This window comes from Monodelphis domestica, chromosome 3 (genome assembly GCF_027887165.1).
Source record: "Monodelphis domestica isolate mMonDom1 chromosome 3, mMonDom1.pri, whole genome shotgun sequence".
Taxonomy (NCBI): Eukaryota; Metazoa; Chordata; class Mammalia; order Didelphimorphia; family Didelphidae; genus Monodelphis; species Monodelphis domestica.
In genome coordinates, this window is record NC_077229.1 from 9759458 (window position 1) to 9782526 (window position 23069).

The window sequence follows — 23069 nt, forward strand, 5'->3', positions numbered from 1 at the left end:
AATGAGAATCATCCCTATGTACTGTGTATATTTGCATATCAAAAACTATATTTAGCCCAGCAAGCTCCGCCTCTCTCTCTCTTCTCTTTCAGGCTAGCTGATGGCTGTCCTTGCAGGAGCTTGGCCTCTGGCCAAGCTCCATCTCTAATCTTTCTCTATTCATCTCTCTGACCTGTGTGGTATGGATCTCTGGACTGGAAAAGCCTACGGAATGGTCCTTTGATCAGAGCTTGGCTGTGGCTCATTGATAATTAATAAAGACTCATTCTGACCACCTCATATCTCTAATTGGACTCCATCATCCCCCTCGTGGGATCCAAAACTTCTATCCTGTCTCTATCTTCCTACCTTGTGGCTTCTCTCCCCTCTGAGAGAGCCACACATGGAAACTCATTTGAAGTGGCCAGAGATTTTGCCTGTAGTGCTGTTCTATCTGTACACTAGACCAAGAGGAGATGTGCATGTCTCACCATATGAATTATTATTTGGACTTACACCATTGCAGGCAAAAAGTTTTAAAACAGTTTATGTATCTATGCTTGGAGAAGATTGTGCACTTGCTGAATATATGACACAGTTACAAAACAGGGTTAGAGAATTAAAATAAATGTGAATTTTAACTCAAGGGGGTCCATTAGATTATGCACTCCATATGATAAACCCTGGGGATTCAGTTTACATAAAAATCTTTAATAGAACTAGTTCAACACAATCATTATGGGTAGGACCTTTCCACATTATTTTGACAATACTGTCAGCTATTTGTGTATTAGGAGAAATGTGGCTGCATTGCTCACATGTGAAAAAAAGCAACACCAGCAGAAGAGATTACATCAGACAACAGGACTGCAGTAAAAAATATATCAGAAGAAGAAATTATTCAAGGAGAAGAAGAATGATATAGAGGCAGAGATCAAGATTAAGACAAAGGAGAAGACAACATAGAAGAAACATAGAAGATGACGGCAGAAAAAATGATTCAACTATAGCAAAGACATTGAAAAAAATCAACATACAGAAGAGGAACACAGACTGATTATGGACATGAAGTGTAAGATTTTTTTGCACCATTCTAACATTACACACTTTCACTATAGTTGCAAACACTACATAGTAACAACACAAAGACAGAAGACAGTAGCAGAGGTGACTAAAAATTTGTTAAGTAGTAATTATAAAATAACAGACACATATAGCACACATTTCTCACAAACTCTGCAACATCATAACCATGTGATGAGTATCCATAGAAATAAATAAATACAGATAAATCACCTTGGGAAAATAAAAATAATTGTACACATTAAAATCATAAGATCTTATCTCACAGGAAGACTTTATGTGTTCCTAGGAGATAAAATTTTAAAAATATACATATCTTTCTAAAGAAAATCTTTAAGGTTTTCTTAGACTTTCTTAAGGGGGGAGTTTATTTTCCTCCTGCAACATGTAAATAGTTTATACATAACATATACATAGGTGTAGAAATTATACAAATCTCTATTTATATAGATGTGTATATAGTTAAATTATTACAAAGGTTTGATTTTATTAGAATAGTAAGTTGAGGTGGCAGCTGGGTAGCTCAGTGGATTGAGAACCAGCCCTAGAGACGGGAGGTCCTATGTTCAAATCTGGCCTCAGACACTTCCCAGCTGTGTGACCCTGGGCAAGTCACTTGACCCCCACTGTCTAGCCCTTACCACTCTTCTGCCTTGGAGCCAATACACAGTATTGACTCCAAGACAGAAGGTAAGGGTTTTATAAAAAAAAAAAAAAAGAATAGTAAGTTGATTTTGAGTTTTAATTGTAATTGTAATTAGTTTTCATTTTCTTTATTAGTGATCAGATAAGAGGTCTTAGCATAATAAATGTTTCATTTCAATTGTTCAAATAGGATTTGTAAAATGCAGTTTGCATGAGTTTCACATAGTTATTATGTTAGATAAACTTTAGTTTTTTGTAAAACATAAGCTAGTTTTTGTAACTGTATTTTATTATTTCAAAAGTTTTTCAAAAGTTTTCATTTTGTATTTTACATTTTTAATTTTTGTAATTTTATGTTTTACACTTGAATTTCTGCAAATATATTTTCATTAATTATTTGTTTTCATGGAAATTTTCTTTTCTTTCATTTATGTCCATAGTACAGGTTAGCATAGATAAAATGTAGCAATAAGAATAAGATAACATAAGATATGTCTGCCTTGGGCTCTATATTCCTTCCTGTCTCTCCCAGTCAGCCCAGGGACTTCCATGATGTCCCCTCAGGTCACATTTATAGAAGGTGACAGAAATGGGCCTTCTGACCCCAGAACCAGGAGAATTCCTCCCCGTCCCATGCTGCCTCTGAGGAGAGGGACACCCAGGGAGGCTGTAGCAGAGCCTCCATCCTTCAGGATTTGACTGGGGGGAGTGGCTGAGACTTGGATTGGGGGCTCCTGCTTCCTCCTGCAAAGAGAAATCCTGTTTGTATAGAGGGCCACCTTGGATCCTTGCCAGTGCTCAGGAGGCCAGGAACGTAGACAACAGAGGCAGTGCCAATAGAGCGAGAACAGACATCATTTCAGGCGCTCAGAGTCCAGGCAGGCACTCGTGAGGTCAGTCTGGGTTATACATGTACCATCATGCAATGCATACAAACCAAACCCCCAAATAAACTTAAGTGAAAGTCACATGCTTTGATCTGCATTCTGACCCCAATAGTTCTGCCTCTGGAGGTGGACAGGCCATCAGAATCATCCTGGATCATTGTACTGCTGAGAGTAGTTCAGCCTTTCACAGTTGATCATTCCACAATTAATATGATTGTTTAAAAGGGAAAAGGAAAGGAAATAACTAGCATAAAAAGGATGAGTGCATACACCACCAATGAAGATGAAATTAAAGCAGTTGTTAAGTCATTTTGCCCAATTCTGTCACTAAATTTAATAATTAAATTGAAATAAATGAATATGCACAGAAAGAGGAATTAAACAAAATAAGAGAAGGACACTAATAATGAACCCTGAATTGCCGATTGGCCAAATCAGGATCCTGGTTGGGAAGTTAACTCTTTTGTGGGCCACAGAGACTTAACTCTAGCCAGGGAGGCAATAATTGAAAGTATGAGGCAAAATTCCAGACGCCCAGGAACCTGGTCTGAATCTGAGCACCTAAAGCAGGAAGTGGGAGAGACGCCCTCCACTTTTCTCGATAGAATTACTGACTGTGCAGAAAAATAGAGTAGGTTGGATATTTTAACAGTTGAAAACAAATCACATTTGCAGGAAGTTTTGTGAAAAATGCCTTCCCTGTGGTCTGAAAGTATTTTCGCAGTAAGTGTCCAAATGGGTTTGATATGGGTATTGATGAAATTCAGAATAATTGCTAACTATGTTTTCCAAGATGAGTAAGATAGACAATCAGAAGAGAAAAATGATATAATTGATAACTTAACCAAAGATATCATAGAGCTTAAACAGAAACTGAAATCCAATGAAGTGCAGGAAAAAAACATTGGCTGCACTAAGAACTTATAGTAGTAGTAGTCTCTTGGTAACCAAGGATGACAATTGTCTTTGTGCGTTTTTGTGCACAAAGACACTTGTGCATGAAGATTTAAGTGGAAAAGTCGATGCACAGAGTCAGTCCCACTCTCTCGGTGTTGGAAGCCTGGGTCCAGTGGCACGAAAAGTCTTTACACCTGGAGACTTCCTCAGCTGCATTGGATGGCCGTGTTGTCTTTTGTACTCCAACATGCCCTAAGCACTCCACAGTGCCTTGCTGCGTCGCCATCTCAGCCATTGAACCTTCTTATTGGTTTCTTCCATCTGTTCAGCTGAAGCAGTCTTCACATGCTGCATGAGCAAAGTCCTAGTTCACCAGTGGTCCACGACACCACGACACCAGTGGCTACTCTCACAAGGTTTAGCCGGTCTGTCAAAGCCGTTGCCCGGGGTGTGATTGCTGCTGCATGCTAGCAGCTACTAGGAGCCACAAGTGAGAGCTGGGTGTCAGGTGAGGGTCAGAGGCTGGAGAGCTGAACTAGGAGGGCACAACAAGCCCTCCATACCAAAGATATTACTCCTCCCTGAGCACCCCATACACCCCTAAGAACTTATAGACAACTCAGAAATAATTACAACCCCAGACAATACAGACAAACCTCAGGATGTTTTCTTTGTAGCTGACTTGGTTATCTCATGAGAGGGTGAACATTTAGGGGACAATTCTTTGGACAAAGCTTCAGGGGAAAACAAGGAAAGAGATTTAATCACTTTAATGTATTCAGGCAAAACGGATATGGAAATTATAGGTTTAACAATCGATTTAATAATGCATTTCAGTATGAGAGACCAAACGACCCAAAGTATTTTGAGGTTGGGTGCTACCATAATTCACAAGAAGCCACAGACCTGAATACCATGCCAGAATATATCAAAACAGGTTCTCATCCAAAATATTCTCAGGTAGCTGGTGGGAGTCCCCAAAAACTTGATAAGAAAAAGGTGCAAATTCATTATGAAGGTGTGACAAAGACTGCAGTTAAAAATCAAGCATATGGAGAAAATGGACTAGGAAGTATTGGCAATGGAATACGAACTAATGAAAATGACAAAGACATTTTAAAAACATGGCAAATTAGTACAGGGGAAATCAATGAAGAATTAGAGAAAGAGGAACAGGAACAGGTGTTGAGTTTCCCTGACCCTAGTGCATTAAAAAAAAAAGATAAAAGATGGGAGTTTGTACCCTGAGGGAAGTTTGGAGTTTTGGTATGGAGGGGGAAAGAGAGGAGAACCTGCTTCTCAAAGCGGGGTTCAGGGGAGACAGCAGATGTAGCAGGCTGGCTCAGAGAGAGGAGATGGGGTTTGAAGATTTTCCCCCTTCTGCCTTACCTCTTTAGCTAAAACTGCTCTCCCCAATTTACTCTTGTCCCTCTTGTCCACCCTCCACTACTCGAACCCAAAAGGTCTCCCCTTGATCCATTCACTCACACTCAGTTTGGGGGACAGATAACTTTTAATGTTAACTCAGTCAGGTAATACAAAAGGAATAACAGGCAGGGAAGAATGGGAAAAGAAAAGTAGGGAAAGGGGGTCCCTGTCTCTATCTAAACCCCTTCCCCTCCCTCCTTGAGTTTTTAGGGGGAAATCAGGCCTTGACAGCCTGAGCCCCCTGAGAGAAAGTCAGGTTGACTCACCCCTGGGCAACAGGAGCTGAGGTAAAGTCTGCTCAGGTTTCTCTTCAGAAGTCCCTTCAATTGAGAAGAGTTGGAGGGAAAGATTTCCAGTCACCAGCAGGAAAAATGGGTAAATCTCAGGAGAAAGTCTTTTCCTCAACTTCCCTCTTTGGCTTCTGAAGACCGAGAGACCTTCACTGCTCTCCCAGCCAGAGTCTTCTCCTCCTCCAGATTCCACATACTCTTGAGCCTGGCACTTTTTTCTCTAGTGCCAGCCTCTGTCACACTAGTGTATTAACTCCTGGGATACCTGTTCATTCTCCAGAAAATAACATAGAACCCCATTTAACCCTAAAAAATGTAACACAAGTTTATGGTTGTCTCTTAGACACAGGTGCTGCCCAATCTGTGTTGCAGAAATCCCCTGAGGAGTGCAAAGCAGTGGGTTCAATACAAGTTGTAGGTGTGATAGGAAGATCTCAAAAAGTCAAAAAGCTAAAACCAAGAATGATTTCACTTGGACCTCTAATGGTAGAACACTCTTAATGCCAAATTGCCCAATTAATCTAGTGGGTAGGGATCTTCTTTGTAAATTGAGAGCAATAATAGTATGTATTCCAACTGGAGATACTTCTTTAAAAGTCCCAGAAAATCCCTAAATATTTTCCCTGTATTATTCTTGGATACTTGGAGTAGAATTAGAGGGGGAAGGGAATAACATCTATCAGATACCAGATGATATTATTGTAACATTTCAAGCATATTCACATCTAAGAAATATAAATGATTGTATGGTTACTGTGTCTTCAGACACAAGGTTTGAACTCTGATATCTGTGGGTGGACACTCCATGCTGCCCTTGCTCAAGACAGATTCATTAACATTTGGTGTGAAGTCGAATTCCGTTGTAAAAGTGTGTGGTTGAACTTGATACACCCAACACGCCCAGAGGGTGTCACCTTTACATTGCCATCCAATCTGAATTGTCTATACTTTGCTACATATTTGTTATGTGCTTTACCTCCCAAGCCATGCTGTAATAAAAATAGAAGGCAACCTTGTGATTGTTCTCTTGGAACCTTTCCCTCTCTTGGAACCTCTCCCTGTCTTGGGACCTTCTCCCCTCTCGGACCTCTAGTCTCTCTCGGCTTTGCATTCTTTACCTTATTTTCTTTCTCTACCATGTGTTCCACTGGTTCTCATATTTTCCTTCCTAGGAGAATATCATAGGGGTTTTGCCTGCCCTGCCTAAACATTGACTTGTCTGTGTCTCTCATTCTTCACCCGGGTTCTCAGACTCCCTGTTCCTCCTCGAGTCCAACCCACAAAAGGAAAATCCCTTCTTGTAGCCCCTGCTGGCCAGGAGATGCTACTATTATAAAAGTCTTATGGGTTACACATTCTACAGATGTAGGTTTATTAAAATCAGAACCTTGATAAAATGCTGACTAAAGGAGATCCACCACCATGCAATCCACAAAATTTACTTAGTTAAGAGGCCATTGATGGAATCACTCTGATGATAAATTTGTTATTGCAGCAAGGCATAATGTACCAGGCATCTTTGAATATAACACCCCAATTTTACCAGTTAAAAAAACCCAAGCTAGATGCTTAAAGACAAGTAGTCTATAGAATCATTCAAGATTTTTTTAAAAGAGCTGTTAACGATCATATAATAAAATCTTACCCAGTTGTACTACCATCATTTCATCTATCCCAAGTCATGCAAAATATTTTACTGTGGTTGATTAATGTTCTGCTTTTTTCTCAATACCTATACATGAAGACTCACAAAAGATATTTGAATTCACATGGCAAGGAAATAAATATTCATGGTTCCATTTGCCACAGGGATTCTGTAAAAATTCTTTTGTTGTTTTCTCAAATCTTAAAGAAAGATTTGAAAAATATTCAATTTAAGGACAGTAAACTTATTCACTTTAGATGATCTACTTCTAGCATCACCATTTGCAAAAGTGTGCCTGTGTGATAGTAAATGTCTTCTGTGTGAGCTCTAAAAGATGGAACACAAAATATCAAAAACTAAACTTCAATGATGCCTTCCTCACATAGAATATTTAGGGTTTGTGCTGTTTTAGGAGTCCAGAAGGATTTCCCAAAAGAGAGTAGCAGACATACAAAATCTGAGTGTCCCTAAGACCAAAAGGCAACTCAGAGATATCTTAGGAACCACAGGATTTTGCAGACAATGGATAGCTACTTATGGTGAACTTACAAAAAGACTGACTACTTTAACAAAAGACACTGAGAAAGATCCACTGAAGCTAAAACCAGAGCATTTGCAAGCAATTTCAAAGTTAAAAGAGGCAATATTCTCAGCGCCTGCTCTTGTTATCCCTAATTATTCAAAGCCATTCTTGCTGACTGACAGAGCAAGTAATAAAGAAAGGAAAGGGATTTCACATAAATTAAAATTTTTTTTTATTTAAAAACCCTTACCTTCTGTCTTAGAGTCAATACTGTGTATTGGCTCCAAGGCAGAAGAGTGGTAAGGGCTAGGCAATGGGGGTGAAGTGACTTGCCCAGGGTCACACAGCTGGGAAGTGTCTGCGCCCAGATTTGGACCTAGGACCTCCCATCTCTAGGGCTAGCTCTCAATCCACTGAGATACCCAGCTTCCCCCTTCACATAAATTTTTGAGGGTTTTTGTCTGCCATACACTGTGACCGTGAAAATATGGTTTTCAAGACTGTTAATTGCCAAAACTGTAAAGATAATTTTGAGTGTCTTGATTTAAAAAAAAAATAAGTGGTCACCATGGGAAAAATTCTCAAATATGAAAATACCCAAGTCAGCTGGGTTTTATGGAGATTTTAATTAATACAAATGAAAGAATTAAGGAAAGGGAGAGAGAGAGAATAAGAGAAAATAGTATGAAGGGCTTAGGCCATCTGAGCCTTAAGAGAGACTAATCAGTCTTTAATCACTCACCACAAGATCTTTCTAAGCAAGCTTTAGTGTTCAAAGAGACCCTCCAATTCAGCTTCCAAACTCAACTCCCTTCAATTTCAAACTCCCCTTCCTTTTAAAGAAATTTTCTCTTGTGTCACCTCCCCTAAATTTTCACATTTACCAATCATAGTAGATGCTTTCCCCCCCCAGGATTGCCTATTCTTAGTTCTCACCACTCTTTAGTTCTCACCTTCTCTGGGTAGACTAAAACTTCACACCTCTTTTGTTAAGCTTGCCTTTTGTAAGTTGCTTGACCTTTTAGTGATTAATTTAACCTTCATAGGTACTTAGCACCCTTTTGTATTAGATCTAAAAGTAGACCTAGCTTAAGGTTTTTGCTTCACTATAAGTAAGAGTTGTGGACTTTCATTGTTCCATCAGGAGTTTATAACTTTATGTTCCCCTAAGGCACTGTCTGAGCAGGGTGGAGTAATTTTAAAGTTCCAAATACATTCCTGACCAAGTACCTCCATTATTTACAATAAGGGAATAGCTTAACCAAATCTTCTAAGGTAGAGTCTGAGCAGTTTTAAGATTCACAATGGATGACCAATCCCAGTCTCTCCTCTCCCTCTTCCACACCAGGTTAACACACACTGTTAACCAGGCTGACAATGAAAGGATCCACCATGTTTCCTTTAAAAGAGGCATCTCAGAGAAGGAGAAAGTCCACAGACAAGTTTGTGTGCTATTGAAGGAATGGAGTGTGGAGCTGGGGTAGAAGCTCAGACAATTCCTTACCATGTAGTTGTAGAAAAAGAGAGAAAGGGAAGAGGCATGTCTATGTCTAGGAAATGATTTGAGGAATGGAAGATTGTGTCTCTTTAACCTCTTGGGGAAGAAGAAGATGGACTGCTACAGCAGCAGGTGCCTGCCTTGGAATTGATAATAATTCCAATAATAAAAATCCTTTTTATGTCTTTAAATTTGACAAAACAATTGGAAATATCATCTCATGCAATCTTAATAACAAACCCATGAGACAGGTGCTATCATTATGCCTCATTTTCAGATGACAAAACTGAGGTAGATAGAGGTCAACTGACTTGCCCAAAGTCACACAACCTGTCAATGCCTGTAGCAGCATTTGAACACAGGTCTTCTGGAATATAGCTCCAGTATTCTATCCACTGGGACACCTGGATGACATCATGATCTGACTTAGGGGATGGCCAAGGATGTGCTCTCTCAGCACTTTGGCACCATCCCTTCATATGGGTCTCCTCCTCTCCTCCCATGTAAGTCTCTGTCTCTTGCTCTCTTCTTCCCATTCTCTAATCTCTCTCTGAGCATCCTTTACTACTCACTAGCCCTGAGGCAGTCCTTCATTGCCTCCTACTGGAATCTGGGGAAGCTTCCTTGGGCAGCTGAGGCTTGAGCAAGAGACCCATGACCTCATCCAAAATGTAAAGCTCCTGGTGTTCAGGAGGACTTACCCTGGGAGGGTCAGGGACGTGGTACCTGCAGCCAGTAGCTAATGACGACTCACCAACATGCTCTGAGCTATCTTGACCTACCACATGTGACAACGTTGTCCAGATAATGGGGTGGGACCCAAGCAGTCATGAATTCAGTCCAGTGACTCCTGAGCAGGAAAACTAGTGCTAGAAAGGATGTGAGGATCTTCATCCCACCTCCCACATTCTCTGAAGAGTCTTGATTTTCTCTCAGGATTCTAGGGGTTTACCTGAGTCTTGTGCTTGTCTTCTCTTATCTGTAATGGCTAAGGCTCACATTCTGCTCTTTCTCCCCCACTATCAGTTCAAATGAACGAATGAACACAATTCATTTCGTTAAAATAGAGACATTACCAATATTTTCTCTCAATATGGAGGGACTCATTCTCTCCCTTCTACAATCCAGGGTGTTGGAAAGAATGTCGATCAACTAGAACCACTTGGACTTTATGTCCATCCCTCTTCGTTTCCTTCCAAATCAGGTCTGTGCCCAGGCTCAGTCCTCTCCCCAAGGATCAATGGCCTAGGTCCCCGGTATCATTTCTTGCTGCTAGTCTGGCTACAATTCTGGCCTGGCCACTGCTGCTGGGTCCCTCAGCAGCTCCTCATTCCTACCCGTTGAACCTCAGCAGCAGTAACTGTCCCTGATGGTCTTCAGGTAACACAAGAAATAACAACCTCAGAAGACAGAGCAGATCTGCTCTTTCCCAGGCCATTTCCTGGCCTCTCATGGGGAAGTCTGTGTCCTGCCTCCATCCTGGGACTCCCAGCACCTCCCTCCTCACCCCCATCCTGGGAGGAAGGACAAGAGCCCCAGACCCTCTTTGGCTGAGGATGCTGGGGATTGGCTCCCTGCCTCTGGCTCCTCAGCCAGTAACAAAGGTTCTCTTTTCCCCCATCTGTCAGGGGAGGGAAGCAGTGACAGAACATGGGCCCAGGCTCCATCTGAGAGCAGGAAGGAAACATTTCCCTCCCTCTAGTCCTCATGGGACCAGGCTGCCCAGGGTGGGAAGGTGGGGATGTGGGATGGCTTCACCTGCAACCACTGAGCATGTTTCTCCTCCCTTCCCTCCTGCACTTACCCTGTCTGAGGGGCTTTGGGTCTAGACAATGACCAGCTGATCTGATGCACTCAGAGCCAGTGTAGGAGTGATGAGACCCCAAATGGGAGGGAGGAAGACCAAGAAATCTGAGACTAATGGACTCAGACTCAGCTGAGAGGCTGACCAAAGCCCCTAGTGAATACCCAGTGAGGGGTTGTCCAAGCATCTACCAAGGAAGCAGGGTAAGCCCTTAGGACTTTGAGGTCCCAGGAGATGGTGGCCCCTCCAGGATGACCTCTCGGAGGCTGGGAGGCCCGAGTTGTTGTCCTGCTATTCCTAAGGCCAAGCCCAGTGCCTGGGACATAGCAGAGAACCAAATAGATATTTTATTGGTCCATTGATTTGCTGAGATTCAGAGACCCTGTGAGCTCTGAGAGGGCTTGTGGGGAGGGAGCCAAGAAGGGCTGGAAGCACAGCCCAGCTGTAGGGAGCTCCATGAGGATGGGAGACAGGACAGGCTGCCCTGGCCCAGAAAGCAGAGTTTCCTGTAGGTCCAGGAGCCCCAGCAGGCTGGGATGGGGCGGCGGGCAGAGGCTGGACTCTGGGAAGGCTCTAAGGCCAGGGAAGGAGAACCTTTGCCCAGTGAGAGGCCACAATTTCTAGCTCAAGAACTGGGCCTGGATCAGTGCCTGAAAGCAGAGTGTGTTAAATGCAAGAAGCCAGGCCAGGGAAGGGGCTGAGTACAGGGGCTGCTCTGGGTGCCTCAGGCTGGGGCTCAAAGGAGGCTCCACCTTTGGGTGGGATGAACAGAAGAGGCAGCAGGGACCCTCCTCTGCCTGGAGGCCCTGAGCACTGCCTCCTTGTGGTCTGAATGTGGGTCCTGTATCCAGCAGGGGATGCTGTGGGGCTGGTCCTGGTCAGGCAGTGACACCCTGGGGAGCCTGGAGGCATTGTGGGGTGGGGGGGGTAATGAGCCCAGCTGGCTTTGCCTGTGGCTGCTCTGAGCCCTGTGATCACTCCTGGATGACGTCTCAGATGGGCTGGACCAAATGACCCAAAGGATCCTCCTGCATGAAGGGCTGCCCCCCCCCGGGACCCCGAGAGAGGATGCAGGTGGGGTCTAGAGGAGGCTGGAGCAGGCCCAGATTTGCATCAATCCCCGCCTGCCCCTCAGCCACCATCACAGAGTAACCAGGAGAGAATAAGAGGGAGCTGAGAGAGGCCAGACTCAGCTGGGAGCTCTTTGAAGCTGAGCTCTCGGGTCCTCTCGCCATGGCCTGGCCTCTTGTCTGTCTCTCACTGCTCTCCTTCTGCTCAGGTCAGGACCATCCCAGACCTCCCCTTTGCCCTCCTCCTCCCTCCCTGTTCTTGCCTCTCAGGAGGATCTCAAAGCACCTTCTAACTTTCTCCTTGTTCAGGGTCATTAATGAGTCTCTCTGTTTGCAGGCTCCCTCTCCCAGCCTGTGCTGACTCAGCCTCCCTCTGCCTCTGCAGCCCTGGGGAGCTCGGCCAGACTCTCCTGCACCCTGAGCAGTCAGCACAGTGGTTATACTGTTGATTGGTACCAGCAGAGCCCTGGAAAGGCCCCTCGGTACCTCATGTGGGTCGATAGTGATGGAGATACAGGCAGGGCCGACGGGATCCCTGAGCGCTTCTCTGGCTCCAGCTCTGGGGCTGATCGATTCCTGTCCATCAGCAACGTCCAGGCTGAGGATGAAGCCGATTATTTCTGTGGTCATGGTTTTAGCAGTGGTAGTAGTTATCGTTACCCACAGTGATGCATTCAGTGAGGAAGTGGGACAAAAACCTGCCTGCCAGCCCAGGCGCAGCTTCACAAGAGGCGCCAGGATAACCCCCACACAACTGCCCAGAGCCTGTCAGGGCTCTCCCTCCATGTCTCTCTGTCTCTGGCTCTCTTGCTCTCTCTCCCTCCCTACCTCATCCCCCCTCTCTTTCTCTTTCTCTGTCTCTCTCTCTCTGTCTGTCTGTCTGTCTCTCTCCCTCTTTGTTTCGCTCTCTCTCTCACAGCCCAGGAAGTTCCATGATGTTGCCAAGGTTGCTCTTCTAGTCAGTGACAGAGATGGCCCTTGAACCCTGGCCCTCTGACCTCAGTCCCCATATTTTCCTCTGTTCCAGGCTGGCTCTAAGGCAATGGTGGCTGGATGAGGGAGAATGTGGCCACCTCCTGCAGGGCCAAAGGGATTTCTCCTTCTGGTCTACCACAGGCTCCCAGAGGGTTATTGAGGCTGGGACAGAAAGGATTTCTTCCTCCTGGAAAAATGAAAACAGGAACAGATGCAGCCAAGTGGCCAGAAGACCAAGAAAAGAAGAGCTGAGAGTGCAAGGCTTGGAGTGAAGAAGCCCTGAGTTCAATTTTGCCACCAGATGCTCCCTCCTAGTGTGATCCTGGGCAAACCTCCTATTCTTTGCCTGCCTCAGTTTCCTCATCTGCAAAATGGTGATCATAGTAGCCCCTGCCTCCCAGGTAATTGTTGGGAGGATAATATTTGGAAACAGCTTTGCAAACGTTAAGGTCACATATGTATATTTTACATATACACATTCAGACACACACAAGTACTTGTACCTGCACCTGCTTATAGATGCACACAGACACATGGGATAGGTAAGCCATATTCATATAGGTTGTTGCATGTAATATATAGACACACACAAATGCCTGCTAATATTAAATGGCTCAGTGGGTAGAGCCAGGTCTGGAGTCAGGAGGATCTCAGTTCAAATCTATCCTTAGAAACTGCCTAGATGCGTGACCTTAGACAAGTCACTTGACTGCAAATGCTTGGCTCTTACTCCTATTCTGCCTTGGGTTAGACACACGTTGCCAGGCCCAGGGAGAAGATAATGAATATTTTAAAAACATGAATCATCTGCCTGGACAGTATCTCCCAGTGATGCTAGAAGTAGCTACCAGCCATAGTCTATCCCTAGAGGGTGAGTGTTGCATGTGTGATGCCCAAGCCATGGGGTGGTCAGGAGGATGCTCTCAGGCCTGGGTAATGGAGGGAGCTTGTCTTTGGCCCAAGAGCAGGCCCAGATATTCAGGGATTTGCTGACTGTTGTCAGCCTCTGGTCTCCTGTTTGCCTGGTGCTGTTCAGGCATTTCAGTTGGGTCTGACTCTCTGTGTCCTTATTTGGGGTTTTCCTGGGAGAGGCACTAGATTGGCTTGTCATTTCCTTCTCCAGTTCTTTTGACAGATGAGGAAACTGAGGCCAATAGGGTTAAGTGACTTACCCAGGATCACATAGGAATAAAGTATCTGAGGTCAGATTCGAATTCGTGGAGATGAGTCTTTCTGACTCTGGGGCCACCGATCCATCCACTGAGCCCCCTTGCTGCTCCACTTGCCTCTGATTTCATGCGTGCTCTTTACCATTTCTTGAGAGTTGTGGAGCACTTTTCAAACCACTTGGTGTCTTCACTGGAGCTTAACCCTGAAGAGGAAGGATGTAGACCACCTAGAAATACACGGGAGTCTGAAGAGCCACCAAGGCTTTGGGTGATTCTTGGAGAGCCAGATTAAAACAAAGTTTCAGGGAACTTGCTATTTTCAAGTTGATATTTCCATGCTTGTATTAGGGTTGTTCCCTCCTTAGCAGCACCAGCCTTCTGCTGTATGGAGAGATGCCAGCCTGGAGAACTATGGAGGCCAACTTGTACCAAGAGAACGTTGGATACATGAAACCCTTTGCTTGTCCTGTACAAGACTGAGTAACCACCAGTCCCATTATCTCCTCCATAGACTGGAATTCCTGGATTGGAATTAGGCTGCCTGCCCATGAGAAATGCAAATTCCCCCAGATATAGATAAGTAGCCAATGTGCACTGACCATGATGCAATGCCTTTTATTGAGTCTGCCAAGTCAGCTGGTTTTAGTCAGAGATATGTAGGGTCCCAAGCAGGCTAAGAATTCAAAATTCACTCCTGATTAGGAAAGCCAGTACTGGATAAGTCCTCATATAGAGTCCATTGAAGGGATGATCATCCTTTGTTCAGCTCCTACTTTTACAGTTGAGTTTTTTTCTCCAGTAAAGTTCCATCTTCCCTTAGGGATCTAGGGAGAACCCTGGTGTTAGAGGCACCTTTTTCTACTTCCAGCTCAAATTCATAGTCTGCTCTGTTGTTCCTCTTGCTGTGTGTCCTTCGTTTTTGACTTGAAGACCAATGTGGTCTTGACTTGGATTGAAATGAGTTAGATTTGTACAAAGTCATCATCTTCATTTTCTTTTTCAGAGTCATTGAAGTCCACTGGGAAGACAAACGTTCAGAGGATGGTGATGGCCAAGGACACCGTGGAGGACCTTGGCTTCTCTCATGTCTGACCTACTTCAAAGCTCTGGACAGCACCTGCTTCACCTACCCTAATATCCTGTGAAACAGATTCTTCTCATCCACCCATTCCAAGGCAGAAGTCTTCAAATGTTTAGAGCAAGCCCCATCCACAACTCAACAATGGCTGTTTGGCACATGATTACCTCTTTGTCACATGATTTTACTGGGGTGTGGTTGATAAATATGTTACAACTTCTTGGAGCCACAGGTGATATTTGGGTGAATAGTGGACCCCAAAGGTGTCTCCCAGTTTGTTGTTCCCCTTCTAATCTTGGTTACATTGTTTTTGTTCATACAAAAGCTTTGAAATTTAATATACTCAGAACTATCCTTTTTACATCTTGAATGATTTCTGTCATTTGTTTGATCATAAATTCTTCCTTTCTCCATAGATATGAAACGTATTCTATTCTTTGTTCTCTTCATTTACTTATACAAACATCCTTTATGTCTAAATCACATACCCATTTTGACCTTAACTCTGTATAGGGTTTGAGATTTTGGTATATACCTAATTATTTGTGTTGTGAAATTGTGAAATTTTCTTTTCTTTCATTTATGTCCCTAGTACAGGTTAGCATAGATAAAATGTAGCAATAAGAATAAGATAACATAAGATATGTCTGCCTTGGGCTCCATATTCCTTCCTGTCTCTCCCAGCCAGCCCAGGGACTTCCATGATGTCCCCTCAGGTCACATTTATAGGAGGTGACAGAAATGGGCCTTCTGACCCCAGAACCAGGAGAATTTCCCCCCGTCCCATGCTGCCTCTGAGGAGAGGGACACCCAGGGAGGCTGTAGCTGAGCCTTCAAGCTTCAGGATTTGGCTGGTGGAGAGTGGCTGAGACTTGGATTGGGGGCTCCTGCTTCCTCCTTCAAAGAGAAATCCTGTTTGTATAGAGGGCCACCTTGGATCCTTGCCAGTGCTCAGGAGGCCAGGAACGCAGACAACAGAGGCAGTGCCAATAGAGCGAGAACAGACATCATTTCAGGCGCTCAGAGTCCAGGCATGCACTCGTGAGGTCAGTCTGGGTTATACATGTACCATCATGCAATGCATATTTCCATGTTCATTTTTGTTAGGGAATAATCATAAAACCAAACCCCCAAATAAACTTAAATGAAAGTCACATGCTTTGATCTGCATTCTGACCCCAATAGTTCTGCCTCTGGAGGTGGACAGTCCATCAGAATCGTCCTGGATCATTGTATTGCTGAGAGTAGTTCAGTCTTTCACAGTTGATCATTCCACAATTAATATGATTTATTAAAAGGGAGAAAGAAAGGAAATAACTAGCATAAAAAGGATGAGTGCATACACCACCAATGAAGATGAAATTAAAGCAGTTGTTAAGTCATTTTGCCCAATTCTGTCACTAAATTTAATAATTAAATTGAAATAAATTAGTGTGCACAGAAAGAGGAATTAAACAAAAGAAGAGAAGGACACTAATAATGAACCCTGAATTGCCGATTGGCCAAATCAGGATCCTGGTTGGGAAGTTAACTCTTTTGTGGGTCACAGAGCCTTAACTCTAGCCAGGGAGGCAATAATTGAAAGTATGAGGCAAAATTCCAGACGCCCAGGAACCTGGTCTGAATCTGAGCACCTAAAGCAGGAAGTGGGAGAGACTCCCTCCACTTTTCTCGATAGAATTACCGACTGTGCAGAAAAATGGTATGGATATTTTAACAGTTGAAAACAAATCACATTTGCAGGAAGTTTTGTGAAAAATGCCTTCCCTGTGGTCTGAAAGTATTTTTGCAGTAAGTGTCCAAATGGGTTTGATATGGGTATTGATGAAATTCAGAATAATTGCTAACTATGTTTTCCAAGATGAGTAAGATAGACAATCAGAAGAGAAAAATGATATAATTGATAACTTAACCAAAGATATCATAGAGCTTAAACAGAAACTGAAATCCAATGAAGTGCAGGAAAAAAACATTAGCTGCATTAAGAACTTATAGTAGTAGTAGTCTCTCGGTAACCAAGGATGACGATTGTCTTTGTGTGTTTTTGTGCACAAAGACACTTGTGCATGAAGATGTAAGTGGAAAAGTCGATGCACAGAGACAGTCCCACTCTCTCGGCGTTGGAAGCCTGGGTCCAGTGGCATGAAAAGTCGTTACATCTGGAGACTTCCTCAGCTGCATTGGATGGCCGTGTTGTCTTTTGTACTCCAACACGCCCTAAGCACTCCACAGTGCCTTGCTGCGTCACCATCTCAGCCGTTGAACCTTCTCATTGGTTTCTTCCGTCTGTTCAGCCGAAGCAGTCTTCACATGCTGCATGAGCAAAGTCCTAGTTCACCAGTGGTCCACGACAACCCAATGGCTACCCTCACAAGGTTTAGCCGGTCTGTCAAAGCCGTTGCCTGGGGTGTGGCTGCTGCTGCATGCTAGCAGCTACTAGGAGCCACAAGTGAGAGCTGGGTGTCAGGTGAGGGTCAGAGGCTGGAGAGCTGACCTAGGAGGGCATAACAAACCCTCCATACCAAAGATATTACTCCTCCCTGAGCACCCCATACACCCCTAAGAACTTATAGACAACTCAGAAATAATTACAACCCCAGACAATACAGACAAACCCCAGGATGTTTTCTTTGTAGCAGACTTGGTCATCTCATGAGAGGGTGAACATTTAGGGGACAATTCTTTGGACAAAGCTTCAGGGGAAAACAAGGAAAGATATTTAATCACTTTAATGTATTCAGGCAAAAAGGATATGGAAATTATAGGTTTAACAATCGATTTAATAATGCATTTCAGTATGGGAGACCAAACGACCCAAAGTATTTTGAGGTTGGGTGCTACCATAATTCACAAGAAGCCACAGACCTGAATACCATGCCAGAATATATCAAAGCAGGTGCTCATCCAAAATATTCCCAGGTAGCTGGTGGGAGTCCCCAAAAACTTGATAAGAAAAAGGTGCAAATTCATTATGAAGGTGTGACAAAGACTGCAGTTAAAAATCAAGCATATGGAGAAAATGGACTAGGAAGTATTGGCAATGGAATACGAACTAATGAAAATGACAAAGACATTTTAAAAACATGGCAAATTAGTACAGGGGAAATCAATGAAGAATTAGAGAAAGAGGAACAGGAACAGGTGTTGAGTTTTCCTGACCCTAGTGCATTAAAAAAAAAAGATAAAAGATGGGAGTTTGTACCCTGAGGGAAGTTTGGACTTTTCGTATGGAGGGGGAAAGAGAGGAGAACCTGCTTCTCAAAGCAGGGTTCAGGGGAGACAGCAGATGTAGCAGGCTGGCTCAGAGAGAGGAGATGGGGTTTGAAGATTTTCCCCCTTCTGCCTTACCTCTTTAGCTAAAACTGCTCTCCCCAATTTACTCTTGTCCCTCTTGTCCACCCTCCACTACTCGAACCCAAAAGGTCTCCCCTTGATCCATTCACTCACACTCAGTTTGGGGAACAGATAACTTTTAATGTTAACTCAGTCAGGTAATACAAAAGGAATAACAGGCAGGGAAGAATGGGAAAAGGAAAGTGGGGAAAGGGGGTCCCTGTCTCTATCTAAACCCCTTCCCCTCCCTCCTTGAGTTTTTAGGGGGAAATCAGGCCTTGACAGCCTGAGCCCCCCTGAGAGCAAGTCAGGTTGACTCACCCCTGGGCAACAGGAGATGAGGTAAAGTCTGCTCAGGTTTCTCTTCAGAAGTCCCTTCAATTGAGAAGAGTTGGAGGGAAAGATTTCCAGTCACCAGCAGGAAAAATGGGTAAATCTCAGGAGAAAGTCTTTTCCTCAACCTCTCTCTTTGGCTTCTGAAGACCGAGAGACCCTCACTGCTCTCCCAGCCAGAGTATTCTCCTCCTCCAGATTGCACATACTCTTCAGCCTGGCACTTTTTTCTCTAGTGCCAGCTTCTGTCACACTAGTGTATTAGCTCCTGGGATACCTGTTCATTCTCCAGAAAATAACATAGAACCCCATTTAACCCTAAAAAATGTAACACAAGTTTATGGTTGTCTCTTAGACACAGGTGCTGCCCAATCTGTGTTGCAGAAATCTCCTGAGGAGTGCAAAGCAGTGGGTTCAATACAAGTTGTGGGTGTGATAGGAAGATCTCAAAAAGTCAAAAAGCTAAAACCAAGAATGATTTCACTTGGACCTCTAATGGTAGAACACTCTTCTTTTGATGCCAAATTGCCCAATGAATCTAGTGGGTAGGGATCTTCTTTGTAAATTGAGAGCAATAATAGTATGTACTCCAACTGGAGATACTTCTTTAAAACTCCCAGAAAATCCCTAAATATTTTCCCTGTATTATTCTTGGATACTTGGAGTAGAATTAGAGGGGGAAGGGAATAACATCTATCAGACACCTGATGATATTATTGTAACATTTCAAGCATATTCACATCTAAGAAATATAAATGATTGTATGGTTACTGTGTCTTCAGACACAAGGTTTGAACTCTGATATCTGTAGGCGGACACTCCATGCTGCCCTTGCTCAAGGCAGATTCATTAACATTTGGTGTGAAGTCGAATTCCATTGTAAAAGCGTGTGGTTGAACTTGATACACCCAACACGCCCAGAGGGTGTCACCTTTTTCATTGCCATCCAATCTGAATTGTCTATACTTTGCTACGTATTTGTTATGTGCTTTACCTCCCAAGCCATGCTGTAATAAAAATAGAAGGCAACCTTGTGATGGTTCTCTTGGAACCTTTCCCTCTCTTGGAACCTCTCCCTGTCTTGGGACCTTCTCCCCTCTCGGACCTCTAGTCTCTCTCGGCTTTGCATTCTTTACCTTATTTTCTTTCTCTACCATGTGTTCCACTGGTTCTCATATTTTCCTTCCTAGGAGAATATCATAGGGGTTTTGCCTACCTAAACATTGACTTGTCTGTGTCTCTCATTCTTCACCCGGGTTCTCAGACTCCCTGTTCCTCCTCGAGTCCAACCCACAAAGGAAAAATCCCTTCTTGTAGCCCCTGCTGGCCAGGAAATGCTACTATTATAAAAGTCTTATGGGTTACACATTCTACAGATGTAGGTTTATTAAAATCAGAACCTTGATAAAATGCTGACTAAAGGAGATCCACCACCATGCATTCCACAAAATTTACTTAGTTAAGAGGCCACTGATGGAATCACTCTGATGATAAATTTGTTATTGCAGCAAGGTATAATAGTACCAGGCATCTTTGAATATAACACCCCAATTTTACCAGTTAAAAAAACCCAAGCTAGATGCTTAAAGACAAGTAGTCTATAGAATCATTCAAGATTTTTTAAAAAGAGCTGTTAACGATCATATAATAAAATCTTACCCAGTTGTACTACCATCATTTCATCTATCCCAAGTCATGCAAAATATTTTACTGTGGTTGATTAATGTTCTGCTTTTTTCTCAATACCTATACACGAAGACTCACAAAAGATATTTGAATTCACATGGCAGGGAAATCAATATTCATGGTTCCATTTGCCACAGGGATTCTGTAAAAATTCTTTTGTTGTTTTCTCAAATCTTAAAGAAAGATTTGAAAAATATTCAATTTAAGGACAGTAAACTTATTCACTTTAGATGATCTACTTCTAGCATCACCATTTGCAAAAGTGTGCCTGTGTGATAGTAAATGTCTTCTGTGTGAGCTCTAAAAGATGGAACACAAAATATCAAAAACTAAACTTCAATGATGCCTTCCTCTCATAGAATATTTAGGGTTTGTGCTGTTTTAGGAGTCCAGAAGGATTTCCCAAAAGAGAGTAGCAGACATACAAAATCTGAGTGTCCCTAAGACCAAAAGGCAACTCAGAGATATCTTAGGAACCACAGGATTTTGCAGACAATGGATAGCTACTTATGGTGAACTTACAAAAAGACTGACTACTTTAACAAAAGACACTGAGAAAGATCCACTGAAGCTAAAACCAGAGCCTTTGCAAGCAATTTCAAAGTTAAAAGAGGCAATATTCTCAGCTCCTGCTCTTGTTATCCCTAATTATTCAAAGCCATTCTTGCTGACTGACAGAGCAAGTAATAAAGAAAGGAAAGGGATTTCACATAAATTAAAAAATTTTTTTTAATTTAAAAACCCTTACCTTCTGTCTTAGAGTCAATACTGTGTATTGGCTCCAAGGCAGAAGAGTGGTAAGGGCTAGGCAATGGGGGTGAAGTGACTGGCCCAGGGTCACACAGCTGGGAAGTGCCTGAGGCCAGATTTGAACCTAGGACCTCCCATCTCTAGGGCTAGCTCTCAATCCACTGAGATACCCAGCTTCCCCCTTCACATAAATTTTTGAGGGTTTTTCTCTGCCATACACTGTGACCATGAAAATATGGTTTTCAAGACTGTTAATTGCCAAAACTGTAAAGATAATTTTGAGTGTCTTGATTTAAATAAAAAAAATAAGTGGTCACCTTGGGAAAAATTCTCAAATATAAAAATACCCAATTCAGCTGGGTTTTATGGAGATTTTAATTAATACAAATGAAGGAATTAAGGAAAGGGAGAGAGAGAGAATAAGAGAAAATAGTATGAAGGGCTTAGGCCATCTGAGCCTTAAGAGAGACTAATCAGTCTTTAATCACTCACCACAAGATCTTTCTAAGCAAGCTTTAGTGTTCAAAGAGACCCTCCAATTCAGGTTCCAAACTCAACTCCCTTCAATTTCAAACTCCCCTTCCTTTTAAAGAAATTTTCTCTTGTGTCACCTCCCCTAAATTTTCACATCTACCAATCATAGTAGAGGCTTTCCCCCCCAGGATTGCCCATTCTTAGTTCTCACCACTCTTTAGTTCTCACCTTCTCTGGGTAGACTAAAACTTCACACCTCTTTTGTTAAGCTTGCCTTTTGTAAGTTGCTTGACCTTTTAGTGATTAATTTAACATTTATAGGTACTTAGCACCCTTTTGTATTACATCTAAAAGTAGACCTAGCTTAAGGTTTTTGCTTCACTATAAGTAAGAGTTGGGGACTTTCATTGTTCCATCAGGAGTTTATAACTTTATGTTCCCCTAAGGCACTGTCTGAGCAGGGTGGAGTAATTTTAAAGTTCCAAATACATTCCTGACCAAGTACCTCCATTATTTACAATAAGGGAATAGCTTAACCAAATCTTCTAAGGTAGAGTCTGAGCAGTTTTAAGATTCACAATGGATGACCAATCCCAGTCTCTCCTCTCCCTCTTCCACACCAGGTTAACACACACTGTTAACCAGGCTGACAATGAAAGGATCCACCATGTTTCCTTTAAAAGAGGCATCTCAGAGAAGGAGAAAGTCCACAGACAAGTTTGTGTGCTATTGAAGGAATGGAGTGTGGAGCTGGGGTAGAAGCTCAAACAATGACTTACCAAGTATTTGTAGAAAAAGAAAGGGAAGAGGCATGTCTATGTCTAGGAAATGATTTGAGGAATGGAAGATTGTGTCTCTTTAACCTCTTGGGGAAGAAGAAGATGGACTGCTACAGCAGCAGGTGCCTGCCTTGGAATTGATAATAATTCCAATAATAAAAATCCTTTTTATTTCTTTAAATTTGACAAAACAATTGGAAATATCATCTCATGCAATCTTAATAACAAACCCATGGGACAGGTGTTATCATTATGCCTCATTTTCAGATGACAAAACTGAGGTAGATAGAGGTCAACTGACTTGCCCAAAGTCACACAACCTGTCAATGCCTGTAGCAGCATTTGAACACAGGTCTTCTGGAATATAGCTCCAGTATTCTATCCACTGGGACACCTGGGTGACATCATGATCTGACTTAGGGGATGGCCAAGGATGTGCTCTCTCAGCACTTTGGCACCATCACTTCATATGGGTCTCCTCTCTTCCCAAGTCAGTCTCTGTCTCTTGCTCTCTTCTTCCCATTCTCTAATCTCTCTCTGAGCATCCTTTACTACTCACTAGCCCTGAGGCAGTCCTTCATTACCTTCTACTGGAATCTGGGGAAGCTTCCTTGGGCAGCTGAGGCTTGAGCAAGAGACCCATGACCTCATCCAAAATGTAAAGCTCCTGGTGTTCAGGAGGACTTACCCTGGGAGGGTCAGGACCTTGGTACCTGCAGCCAGGAGCTAATGACGACTCACCA

At 43.1% G+C, this 23069-nt stretch overlaps 1 gene segment (V, D, J or C); it reads left to right on the forward strand.

The window, feature by feature from the left end:
• The first annotated feature begins 11912 nt into the window (after positions 1-11912).
• On the forward strand, positions 11913-12418 carry LOC100618106 (immunoglobulin lambda variable 4-69-like). The segment is given in 2 exon segments: positions 11913-11958; positions 12087-12418. Coding segments are annotated over 2 exon segments (378 nt in total).
• The last annotated feature ends 10651 nt before the right edge of the window (positions 12419-23069 follow it).